At 54.1% G+C, this 12,443-nt stretch overlaps 1 protein-coding gene across 1 annotated transcript; it reads left to right on the top strand.

Annotated features, from left to right (window-relative positions):
• Positions 1 to 3,392: 3,392 nt before the first annotated feature.
• On the top strand, positions 3,393 to 9,020 carry ISL2 (ISL LIM homeobox 2). The gene is made up of 6 exons (XM_059179586.1): positions 3,393 to 3,546; positions 4,377 to 4,566; positions 4,848 to 5,110; positions 6,827 to 7,110; positions 7,697 to 7,864; positions 8,274 to 9,020. Exons 1-6 carry the CDS (start codon positions 3,489 to 3,491, stop codon positions 8,388 to 8,390), a joined length of 1,080 nt encoding a protein of 359 aa, XP_059035569.1. The 5' UTR covers positions 3,393 to 3,488; the 3' UTR covers positions 8,391 to 9,020.
• Positions 9,021 to 12,443: the final 3,423 nt, after the last annotated feature.

The raw sequence follows: 12,443 nt of genomic DNA on the forward strand, positions 1-12,443 counted from the left end.
GGGCCCTCAGGTCTCATTCCCAGGGTGAGAGCCTCTATCACTGCAGTGTGAATGACCAGCTGTTGGTCTGTTCTTTCTCAAGGTTCTTTACACAGTGAGTCGATCTTTCAGTGGAACTGTGAGCGGAGTTTTAGGCAGCAGTGATGGGGTGAGGAGATTTAGGGAGAAGAAATTCAGGGAGACTTCTCTGTGCTTCTGAAATCTTCCCAGGAGAAGGGTCATAGTTGGGGTTAATTTTACGGGATAACACAGAGCTATGGAGCTTAAGCTCTATTCCTACTAAGGGAAAACAGTGCTCCAGAGCCCAACAAAAGAGGCACCCAGGTCTCCTGCGTGTGGTAGCCTGGGATGTGCAGAGCAGTGTGGCCCCTGCCTCTCCCCAAAGGGCAGCCTGGGAGCAGCCAGGAGGCAGAGAAACTGGGCATGGCCAGATTAATGGAGCCCTGTGGCTATGCCAGGGGAAGAGGTTTTCTCTCCTTCCACACCAGCGCTGATCTCCCAGGGGGGTGGAGGGGCTGTGACCCAGGAGACGCAGGTCTCACATTGAGGGATTGAGGGATCTTGGAACAGGCTGCTGGTTTTACAGCTCCAGAGAGGTGAAGGGGGTGAATGTGGAATCACACTGCTGTGGGTGTTCAAGGGCACAATGAAAGAAGTAAGGCAGACGGAGCCAGGCCAACCTGGCTGTGAATGCCAGCTCTGACTTAGTGTGTGACCAGAAACAGTCGTGTCTGCTCAGAAGCCTCAGTTTCCTTGGGGACTGAATGAGTCTGATATTACCCACCTCACAACATCGCTCTTAAGTCCTGGCTGTAACAGAGGATTTGCGCTTGGTAGGGGCTGAGCAAATATTAATTCTTGACTTGGCTTCCTGGCATCCCTGGAGAGGTGACTATGCCTCCCCTCCCCCTAAAATGGTCACAGAAATTCTCCCCACCCTGTGGTGAAGAATTTCTCCTCTTGGCAGGAAAGGGTTAAAGTCAAGGCCTAAGATTCTGCTGGAGCCATCCTCTCCTGGTGGCTTTCTTCCTTGAGTAATTGATTATTCCCTTGCTCCTGGCCAGGTCCTGGGAGTCAGGCCAGGCTTCTGGTGGCCTGAAAGAGAAGCTAACAGCCTAGCTCACCAGGACACTCATCTAATGCCCCCCCCCCCCATTACAGGACTGTGCCCCCAGATACAGAGACATCACCTATGTATACAAACTCCACACTCAGGCCACGCTTTTTGATTGTCCGCCCCACAGCAGACCCACACAGAGCAAATACACATGGAGCCATACAAAGAAATGTTCAGGTGATATACAGACGTAGTTAGGCCTCCCCTCCACATCCACACACAGGCGTCCCCACCACACAGAGGCTCCCAACAGGAGGGTATAGCCAATAATAGTAATGACCATAGTTAACGCCTACTGCACACATACTATATGCCAAGTATTATTCCAAGCCTCTTCCAGAGAATAGTTTAGTTCTTACAAGCAGAGATAGCTATTATTTTGTTCCCTATTTTTACAGATGAGGAAACTGAAGGACTGAAAAGTAAAATAAGATATCTTAGGTCACAGAGGGGCCTGGCGCAGACACAAGCACCGATTGCCTTCCCCCTTGCTGCTCAATCTTTTTTTTTTTTTTTTTTTAAAGGATACATTCAGCGGAAGCATTGCCAACCCCGCCCAGACCTGCCCCCGCCCCAACCGCCCAAGACCTGCTCCATACACACTCAGGGTGGGCGCCCCTTGGGAGCTAGTAGCCAAAGACCGAAGACGTGGCTTGGCAGAGTGATTTCAGATTGGTGACAGGACCACGTCTCAAAGGATGATCAGAAGCCTTGCGTTTCAAAGGATGATCAGAAGCCTTGCGGGACGACGACGGGACAGCCAGAGTGAATCGCTGGACACAGCGCGGGCTGCGGATGGGCGTTCGCGGGCTGTGCAGGGGACCATCGTTGCGCAGCTAGTTTAGTTGCATGGAGGGCCTAGCCCCTGCTCCCCGCAAAGTCTCTCCCTGCGCCCTTGGCTGCACCCATTTTCCGGAGAGTAGTCTAGAGACCTGAGGCCAAACAGCTTTAGACTTTTATTAGAAGGGCTGCGGCGCTCCACCACGCCGTCAAGCCGACCCGACCTGGGTCAGAGTCGGGGGTTCCAGTGGAGACAGGCGGGCACCGCGTCCCGCCCAGGCTCGCACCAAGTTCCTGGTACACCTTTTAACGGGAAAACAACAACAGCCTTCCTGGTTAGATAGGTGTTATTTATAATTCATGGGCTAGTCTTTGAACCCTTTCAGACAAAACCCACAGCGATTTCTTTGAAAGAAAAAAAAAATGGTTGCACTCTGCTCAGAAGTCTTGGGTTTTCTAAGGACCCACGAACCGCTGCACAGATAGTAAATTACCCCGCGCACCACATTTGTTTTTGATTATTTGCTTTGCATTTGGTTTGCGAAATGAAATAAAAGAGGTTATAAAAATCGTTTATTTGGGAAGTAGGACACACATTCGACCCCAGCATTGTTCCTAGAAGGAGCTGTGCTATTCGGTTAGGGGAAAGATGAGGGAGTCCGTGTCAAATTAACCTTCCTTTCCCGGCCCCCATCTCCAAATTAAAGTCAATGCTCGAATCAGGATCCGACAAACGTCTTCGGATTTTGAGTTCTGGCGCTACCCACCTAATGCTCCAACTTGGAGAAGTCTCCACAGGCGGGGGTCGGGGTGTGGGGATAGGGAAGTCTATAAAGAGTTTATCCAAACCCCCGCAGTGGTCGTTCCCTAACTTCCCCCTCTAGCTTGGACCCTGAGGACAAAGGCGCAGGAGAAGAGAAAGGTGACGGGCTGGACGGTGATGGTTATGTCCTAACAGACGCCCTTTTCACCCAACTCTCGTTCCAAAACAGTGGATTTTTATTTTTATTTTTTTAATTTGTGAAAGAAAGGAGCATTTAAAGGAGAGGCCTCCCCCTGCCTACACTCCCCAGGTATCCATCACCCTCCTCGGGCACGCCTGGGAGACCGCCCTGCAAGTCCAAGAGGAAGCTCAGAGCTGCGGTGGCGGCGAAGCCAGCTCGGCGGTGACGCAAGGTCCAGCAGGGATAGCCCGACCCGGGTTAAGAGAGAGGATCCTTGTAGATTTCGGACTAGGGGGCTGCGCTCCATTGTTCACTCAGGGCCAATCAGAGTTTGCCCATTTCCTTGCAGCCAATCCCCCGTCACCCTCGCCTTCCACCCAAGCCACCCCGCCCCGCAGCCCCCAGGTCCCCATTACCTCCCCCGCATCCCTCGCGGTTCTGGGGAAGCTTCGTGACGCCACAGGTCCCGCCCCCAGCTCCAGCCCCGGGCGAGTGCGTGCTGACGTCATGCTGCGTGCGGGCCGGTGCGGAATCGCTCCTTCAACTCAGCGGGGCAGGAGGAGTTAGTTACCAAAGAGCCGAGGCTGGGCGCGCGACCCTCGTCCTTCTGCCCCTGGCCGCACACTTTGCGCACATCTCTTTTCTGCATGGTGGATATTATTTTTCATTATCCTTTTCTGGGTGCTATGGGGGATCATTCCAAGAGTAAGTCTTTCTCTCTCTGTGTGGGTGTGTATGTGTGTGTGCTTAATATGCAATATTTCTAATGCAGAAGAATGTTTAGCGGATTCTACAAGTGGCTTCTATTTGACAGGACACTGGGAGAGAACAAAACGAATGCATTTCCCCTGCAGGCCACCTAGCCTTTGGAATCCTGTTGTTTTAATTTAAAATTAAACATTCTTTCTCAATGTTAGGCTGCTAGGCTGACCTCAGGCTGTGAAATCTGCTTCTGTTCTGCGCTAGGGCAATTAGGTTTGATCTGGGGATGTGGGCTTTTTTGCTTGCGTTGTCTTTTGGCTTTTCGAAAAAGGCAGGTTTCTCTAGTTTGATCTGGGATATTTAAGAAATGTCAGAGAGGACGAGAAGAGACTCCGCTGAAAGCTGATGTGTCTGTGTTGGGATTGGAGGGAGTCGCTGTAAGAGGGAGTGTGTGGACAGAAATGCCGGAACATCACCGTTCAGTATTGATGCGGTGGCGTCCGCAGTGCTTAAATGTCTTTTTTCCTTCTTCTCACCTATGTATTAGCTTTCAGTTACAAGATACATGGATAAAACGACTGTATCCAAATGAATTTAGTAGAAAAAAAAAAGGGGGGGTGGTGAAGGGGAGACATAAAGCCTTCTCAAATTCGGAAGACTTTGTTTTTTCGTTTTCAGTTGTTTGGACGTTTAGAATGCCCACTTTTCCCTGTGGTCGCAATTCTTGAAAGGGAGCGAGCGAGCGAGCGGGTTGGGTTGGGGCTGGAGTGGCCGAGGCCCGCCCGGGTCCGCGCAGCCTGGCCTGACGCGGGCCCCGCGCCCTTCCCCGGCAGAGAAGCCCGGGACGGCCATGTGCGTGGGCTGCGGGAGTCAGATCCACGACCAGTTTATCCTGCGGGTGTCGCCCGACCTGGAGTGGCACGCCGCCTGCCTCAAGTGCGCAGAGTGCAGCCAGTACCTGGATGAGACGTGCACGTGCTTCGTGAGAGACGGGAAGACCTACTGCAAGCGGGACTATGTCAGGTGAGGCCGACTAGAGCCCGGGCTCAGCTACTGCCTGCCGAGGGCTGGGGCTGCCCGCGGCGGCTCATCCGCGCTCCCCGGCTGGGGGAGAAGGCCACCCCAGCTCCGCACGTGGGCCGCCGTGCGCATCTGGGCCCGCGAACTCCCCGAGGGCGGGTCCCCGCAAGCTCCCTTTGGGCCACAAAGCGTCCTGGGCGCGGGTGCCCGGAGCCGGTTGCAGCCCCGGAGGCGAGGCAGGCCTCAGGCTCCTCGCTGACACCGACCGCGCCTTGGGCCCGCAGGCTGTTCGGCATCAAGTGCGCCAAGTGCCAGGTGGGCTTCAGCAGCAGCGATCTTGTGATGCGGGCGCGGGACAGCGTCTATCACATCGAGTGCTTCCGCTGCTCCGTGTGCAGCCGCCAGCTGCTGCCCGGCGACGAGTTCTCGCTGCGGGAGCACGAGCTGCTCTGCCGCGCGGACCACGGCCTCCTGCTGGAACGCGCCGCGGCCGGCAGCCCGCGCAGCCCCGGCCCGCTCCCTGGCGCCCGAGGCCTGCATCTGCCAGGTAAGCCGCGCGCGGGGCCCAATGCCTTTGTGAGTGCGTGCCTGTGTGTACGGGGTGCTTGTGCTCCGATGAAAAGTTGTCACTCGGGTGTGGTCCCGTTTGCCAGGATTTTTGAGTGCAGAACTGTGGCTAGGAACACAGCTAAGTGTGTGTTTGGGTGGGGGTCGCGTGGTGGGGTGGGACACAACACCACGAACCGGGATTGTGTGTGCATATGGGGTATTGTGGAGAATTGTGTTCTCCATGACCCGGAATACCGGACCAAGGTGAATAACCACAGAATCTGAAATGGTGTCCGTCTGGGGAGTTTGCATGGGGAATTTCAAGTAGTGTGTGGTATTGCCAGAGAGGAAAGGTGGGTTTGCCCCTGGGGGTATGTGTGTAAGGAAATACAGTTCCCATCCTAGAGCTGGGCCTGAGTTCAACCAGCCAGACGGCTAGCTAGCTGGCTGCCCCCACAAAGACTGGGTGTCTGTGTTGGTGTTTTGAGGCCCAGTTTGATGAACAACTTAGCCAAGTGCTTCTCGGGGAGGAGGGTGTGGCAGCCACAGTGGACTCGGGATCATAGAGAACACTCCAGGGATGCTCTGGGTCTGAATCAGGAGCTGCCCAGAGATGGGATCTGAGTGCACATTAGTGGCCAGAGATCGTGCCCCAGGCTGGGCAGCCACAGACTGGAGCACCAGTCTCAGCCTCTGGATGCTGTATGGTCTCCTAGTGCTCCTTCCTTCTCTGATCCCCGTTTTGCCTCCCTTATAGAGTGAGGAAATTGGGTTAGATGGGTTATTTGTAAATATTTATCCAGACCTAGTTATGCCCGTGGGGGGATAAAAATTCAAACAGTGCGACTTTTTCCCATGGGTGTGTGAACCTGGTTTATCGGATGGGGGTGTGAAACGGGATGAAGCCGGTGCCGAGTGCACTACATCTCGGGTTTCAGAGGGGCTCCCTTTTGTTTGTTGGGGGTTTGGCTTGCGGGCCCGTGGGCATCAGGCTCTATTTACCGGGGGGCTAAAAGAACCCAAAGCCAAGCGAGAATGCTAGCGGCTGCGTTCGGGCCGGGAGGGTGAGCGGCCGTTGCACCGGGGAATCTAGAGGAGGTTAGAGGAGGAGACCTTACAGGAGACCCGGGAGCTGAGGCCCGAGCGCTGGCAGGCGAGCCCCTTCTGTCCCTGGAGGCCCATCGGCGCTCCAGGACAGGTCTTCGCGGCCTTGTCCTAGTGGTCTCTGAAGGAGGAGGAAGGGCTCTTGCAGGCCCCTAGGGGCAGGAGACAAGCCCCCTAATCCCGAAGCGGCGCGGCGCAGGGGTCCCTGTCGGCCTCCTTCCCAGCCCAGAGAGTCCCGGGAGCTCCTCCTTCTTCTTCCTCTCAATCTCCGACTTCTTCCGGAAGGCTTCCTACGTCCCTCAGGGCCCAAGGGGGCATTCCTAGGGTAGGGTAAGTGGAGGAGGAACAGCCGGGAGCGGCCACTCCCGTCCCGCAGCGGCCTGGCGCGGGACTCCCACGCCCGGCTGGCGCTCCGGGGCTGCCTGCTCGGGGACTTGGGAAGGGACGAAAATGCATAGCTCTCGCCGGGTAGGGCGCACAGCTAGAAAGGGAGAGGAACTATAAAGCGAAATCACCGGCAACGAAGAGAAACGAAATAGGTCCTGGGAGGGCTCAGCCGCCTCAGGGCGGGGGGGCGGCCCCGCGCTCACCTCTCCGCCTGCCCTCGCAGACCCCGGGTCGGGCCGGCAGCCCTCGCTGCGCCCGCACGTGCACAAACAGACGGAGAAGACAACCCGCGTGCGGACGGTGCTCAACGAGAAGCAGCTTCACACTCTGCGGACCTGCTATGCCGCCAACCCGCGGCCCGACGCGCTCATGAAGGAGCAGCTGGTGGAGATGACTGGCCTGAGCCCACGGGTCATCCGCGTCTGGTTCCAGAACAAGCGTTGCAAGGACAAGAAGAAATCCATCCTCATGAAGCAGCTGCAGCAGCAGCAGCACAACGACAAGACGGTGAGGGTGAGGGACTGTGCACCAGGAGCGGGTAGGGCAGGGCCCCGAGTTCTCGCCGAGGCATCTGCGGGCCCTTTTCTGGGCGCGCTCTGGGGAGATCCAGGGGCAACTGGATTGTCCAAATAGCGTGTGTCTGCGCGTTCAGAGCAAGGTTTGCCTTGGAGATTAAGGCTGCTTAATCATTGTACCGGAGGTCGGATCTTGTCCCAGCGGCAGACCTGAGTTGGAAGCTCCGAGCCTGAGGCGGCTTATGCAGCTCCTGTCTGGACAGGTTGTGTCCTCTTGGCATGGCTTGGTTTGGACACTTTTCCTCCCGAAAAACGGGAACCTTGAAGTCCTTTGCTCTGTTGGCCCCCTGTTGGCTCCAGCATTGAGGCTGGACTATGGTGGAGGTTTCTGGGTCCCGAGTGTCTTAAAAGGGAAGGAGGACTACCGGGTTGTGGTGTTGGGAGTGCCTCCCCCAAAAGGGCTTCAGGCCCCCAAACTGCTTCAGGTCCCAAATCTCGAGCCTCAGTGTCAAGGACGTGGTGGGAGACACAGTGCCTAACTTGAGCATCTTTCACCCTGACTTCCGCTTGTCCCTTAGAGCCTCCAGGGATTGACCGGAACGCCCCTGGTGGCGGGCAGCCCCATCCGTCACGAGAGTGCTGTGCAGGGCAGCGCAGTGGAGGTGCAGACATACCAGCCACCTTGGAAAGCCCTCAGCGAGTTTGCCCTCCAGAGTGACCTGGACCAACCGGCCTTCCAGCAGCTGGTGAGGTCCTGCCCTACTCACCCAGACCTCAGGACTGGGTGGGGTGGGATTTAGCCAGTTGATCAAGGTGGCATGGAGGAACTTCCCAGGGGATGAGGGGCTGGGGACAGCTCTAGGCAAGGGGGAGGGATAGATAAGGGGACTGCAAATGCACCTTAGCCCATAATTCGCTCTAAACCAGGTCTCGCTGGATTAAAGCACTTGCAAGGGAGATGGAGAGATTAACCAACTTGATCTCCCTCCCTAATACCCCAGCGAGCTCTTGGGGATCTGGCCCACATCTCTGAAGGGCTTGCTCCCAGCTGGTGGTTTGTCCCTAAGGGACCTCCTCAATTCAGAGTATTCGGCCAGGGAGCAGCAGCTCCGGTGCCTCTTCACCCTCCTCTTCTTGGTGTCTGCACATCCCCAGGTCTCCTTCTCTGAGTCTGGCTCGCTAGGCAACTCCTCCGGCAGCGATGTGACCTCCCTGTCCTCGCAGCTCCCGGACACCCCCAACAGCATGGTGCCGAGTCCCGTGGAGACGTGAGAGGACCCCATCCACGCCAGCCCGCGGACCTCGCATGCTCCCTGCATGAGACTCACCCGTGCTCAAGCCATTCCAGCTCCGAAAACTCTCTCGCCTTTGTAATTATTATTATTGTTATTTAATGAGAGAGGAGAGAGAAGCGGTCAGGACAGCCCAAAGCTCCAGGATACAACCTGCTTTCACCAGACCGGAGAGCCCTAATTCGAGAACTTTTATTTTTTCAAAACCAGAATTTGGGATTTACTAGCGTTAGCTCTGCCCTCTCCTCTTCCCTCGATCCGCGTGGCCAGCGCCGCTCTGTCCGCGCGCCCCACGCGTGGAGAACAGGCGGGGCGCATCCGGCGCGGGGCTACCCCGAGCTCGTTCAGGCCGGTTCCTACCCCAAAGCCGGCGGCTTTGTCCGGGCTCTAGGCGGGGACAATCCAAATGGAACAGACACTGAATCCCCAAAGCGCATGATTGCCGGAAAAAAGTAGAAACGAGACTTTCCTTGAAAATGTTTTAAATTATCAGTCGACGGAGGACAGAGTGTGTGAGCCTTTGCCGAACAAAACGTAAGTTATTGTTATTTATTGTGAGAACGGCCAGTTCACAGTGGGATGGATATTTTGATCTTAATAAAAAAAAAATAATAACCCAATGCGATGCTGCTGCTGTGTGCTGTGGGCGCAGCGGGAGGGCCGGCCGGCCGCAGGTTGGGGCTGGGAGCTCGGTGCAACGAAAAGGCGGCCCGGCGACACCCGCTGTGGGGTCCCGGGGGTGGGTCCAGCTGCTCGTGCCCGCGCCTCGCGCGCCGCTGCTCCGAGGCCTCCCGCACGGCCGGGGGCGGGCCCGGCGGGGATTGGGCGCCGCGTGGGGGGGCGGGGCTGGGTCGGTGCGCCCCCAGGCGGTTCCTGCCCGGGCGGAAAGTGCCGCGGCCCTCCCGGAAGCCCGGGCGCGCTCCCTGCTTCGGGCGGCTCTCGGCATCGGGCACCCTCCGCCACGGTCCCTCGCGCTTCGCAACTGAAGCCCGCGGGGCAGATGGGGAGACTTCGTTTGAGCGGGAAACCTGCGACGCTTGGTTGGCGGCAGTTCGGCGGACTCCCGCCTGCAGTCAGGCTCGCGAGGGCGTCTTGCTCCCTCGGCTTTGCCTCGGGTGGAGCCTGGTGCCGGCCAAGGACCGAGTCTGCGGTCCCTAGCTGCATTTTCGGCCGGTGCACTCGGGCCCTGCCCGTGCTTTTCCCCCACGCAGACCCCTCTGCCCCGGGCGTCTCGCCCGCCTGCCACTCCGGCCAAGTCCCGGGAGCGGACAGGGGGCCTGTGACGGGTCACCCTCGGCGTTGTCCCCAGAGTGGATGCGCGACGTGATCAATCTCGCTGCATTTATTAATTCCCCCGTCTAGACAGAGGAGAAGGCCGGGCGGCGGCTCCTTATCTGCATTTGGCATCACCTGCAAGCGATACACTGAAGGAGCCACAACAAGCCCCCGCTACGATCGCGGCTGGCCGGGAAAATAAGTCCACCCAGAACCAGTCTGGCGTGTCCTTGGTTTATTTTCTTTCCAGAGCCTAAATGCAGGGGGCGGGGAATGGCCCGGGTGGGAGGGGGCTGGGAATGGCCCCTGGATATGCTGTGCCCAGGTCACTTGGTGTGACATTTCAAACCCCTGCGACTTGTTTTCTTGAAAACGGGCTTTAGTGATCGCAGGAAATAAGCGAGAGATACTGAATCTCCAGCAGGCCCCCGGGCTAGCACAAAAAACAGGAGGCTCAGGTTTTACCCTTAACAAATATTTAACCCTTTGACAGCCTGGGACAGTTCTTTTCCTCAGACCAAGCCTCACTTGGTGGACTCAGGAAGCTGCCACCCTACCAGTCAAACCACTACTCTTGAAGAATCTCTGGCATTGGGTTTCTGCTTCCTTGTCCCTCGAGATAAATGACCCGCAAGTATATCCTCCTTTGTCCAGGATTTGTTTTGAAAGAGGGAAATGCCCTGAAAAGGGGATGGCTCAGGTAGAGTCTGGTAAGGAAAAATGTGTCCGTGGGGCAGTTGTGGCCGCTGGATAGAGGAGTAGGTGCCTTCTGTTAAGAAGCTATGTGCTGCTCGGATGGCCAGAGGTCACTGTAGGTTTTTCAGCGGAGCTGATGGCAGGATTCCATGACCCCACCCAGTCCCCAACCCTGAGCCCCCATTAGAAAAGGAAAGCTGGAGGGCTGGCAGTCAATTATTGAAAGAAAATGGGAGGTGGGCAAATCAAGCCAAATTTATGTTTTACTTCCTCAAAGTCAAGGTGATGCCAGCACAAAATTTGAAGAGAACATTCCCTTTCTTTGGGATTTAGGAAATAGTGGCACAAACTTAGAGATAAGGGAGGAGATCTGTAGAGTTAATGAGGACCAGCTTTACCTCTCAAGTGCTTAGAAACGGTTTTAATCATCAGAGTTAGGTTCTTTGAGGCTTCACTCCCTTAACTGAGACCATTCCCTCCCAAACAGAAATACAGATATTTCCTCTTACCTTCTGGCTGGCCATTGGTAGGAGGCTAAACTTCCAAGAAAACTTAATTAAAAAAAAACTTTTGATTAATCCGGCTTATTGGGTTTTGTCATTTTAAAAAAGGAAACAAGTTCTTGAGCAAAGAATTTCATTAATACATATTGTTCATTAGCTCTGAATTTTTGCTTTTGACAGACTATTTAATGCTATGAATGGAAACATCTGCCTATCTAATTACAGTGAACTCTTACTCTTGGATCAGATATCTAATTCCCCTTTTTGATATTTATGTGAGTGTGCTGATTTTGAATATTGGGAAATTACCCAGATAAAAGTGGTTACTGTGTATCAGGATGCCTGAAACTGTCTGTATTACTGTAGAAAACATGATAAGCTCTTCTCCTGCAGTTTGCTGCTAGCCGCCCGAAAGGGCAGATCATTTCCCATGTGGGTTACACTGGGGAAAGGCTTTGACTTTGAAACCTTATTACAATGGTCGCTGGTGAGGTGTCAAATCTATGGCTTGTTAGCCACATTAATAAATATCAGTTTTACTGGTTCCCAGGTCATCTTTAAACATGTTCAGTAATACAGCTGGGATTTCCTTGTAAATTAAATTACCTGTAACAATCACAAATTTTGTATTTTATGCTTACTGAACTTTGTAAGTGAGAAACCCCATTGTGTGGTAAAAAGTCAGTTCAATGAAAAGGGGCTATAGGTGGAAAATGGGAGTTATTTAACTAGATTCACTTTAGAATAATATTTTTTTCCAGAAGATTTATCTAATAATTTGGATAGCTCTATGTAATTGAGGCAGGAAAGGGATTCCCAGAGATGGAAAACTTTATGGCCATTATACCACAAAATTTAATACATATTGAAAGGCTGCACAATTCTGGGAAATTCAGAGTCCCTGTGGCAGTATTCCCAATGAACTTTAATATTTAATGGGTTGTGGAACAGAAATCAGCCTTTCAGTTTTGAATGTGGGATGACTTAAAGCTCAGAGCTGCAAATACTGGGTTTAAACGAGACATTGTCTAAGATTGTTCTCTAGAAAATGTTCAGATTCTACCACTGCTGCCTAGGGGAGGATATACATTGCCTTACATTTAGTTAGCTGTGTTTTCCCATAAAAATGGTGACCAAAGAGAGCAAGAGAATTAGCTGAATAGCAGCATGCTGGAGAGGAAACAATGAATGAATAATAAACTATTTGAAGAGAAGTTCTAAGCAGGAAATTCAGAGTTTATTAAACTGATGTAGGGAAGATTAGAGGCTTTTAAATATGGGTCTGATTGATGTAAAGGTAAACTCTCCTCAAGATACTGGGATTCAGTGCAATAATGGGGATTGGGTGACCAATTACAGACTAGCACCTTGTTGATGAAGATAAATGCAGTTGGACTGAGAGTAGTAATGGCAGAGAGAAAGGGCACAAGGATATACTCTTTGGGATCCAGACGTGGATTTGGGGTTGGCTCAATTTATAAAGCAAGTTTGGGGCCCCACAGCAATCGGGAAAGAAAGGCAGGAGTGTTAGGTGAGTGGGGCCTTTGTCCAGAAGGTTA

Source organism: Mustela lutreola, chromosome 7 (genome assembly GCF_030435805.1).
Source record: "Mustela lutreola isolate mMusLut2 chromosome 7, mMusLut2.pri, whole genome shotgun sequence".
NCBI lineage: Eukaryota > Metazoa > Chordata > Mammalia > Carnivora > Mustelidae > Mustela > Mustela lutreola.

Bases quoted from the DNA above. Each gene is read 5' to 3' on its own strand.
- ISL2 (XM_059179586.1), top strand. From the start codon at position 3,489: ATGGTGGATATTATTTTTCATTATCCTTTTCTGGGTGCTATGGGGGAT. The intron at 3,547-4,376 runs GTAAGTCTTTCT...CTTCCCCGGCAG, and splicing joins TATGGGGGATCATTCCAAGA to AGAAGCCCGGGACGGCCATG. The intron at 4,567-4,847 runs GTGAGGCCGACT...TTGGGCCCGCAG, and splicing joins TGCAAGCGGGACTATGTCAG to GCTGTTCGGCATCAAGTGCG.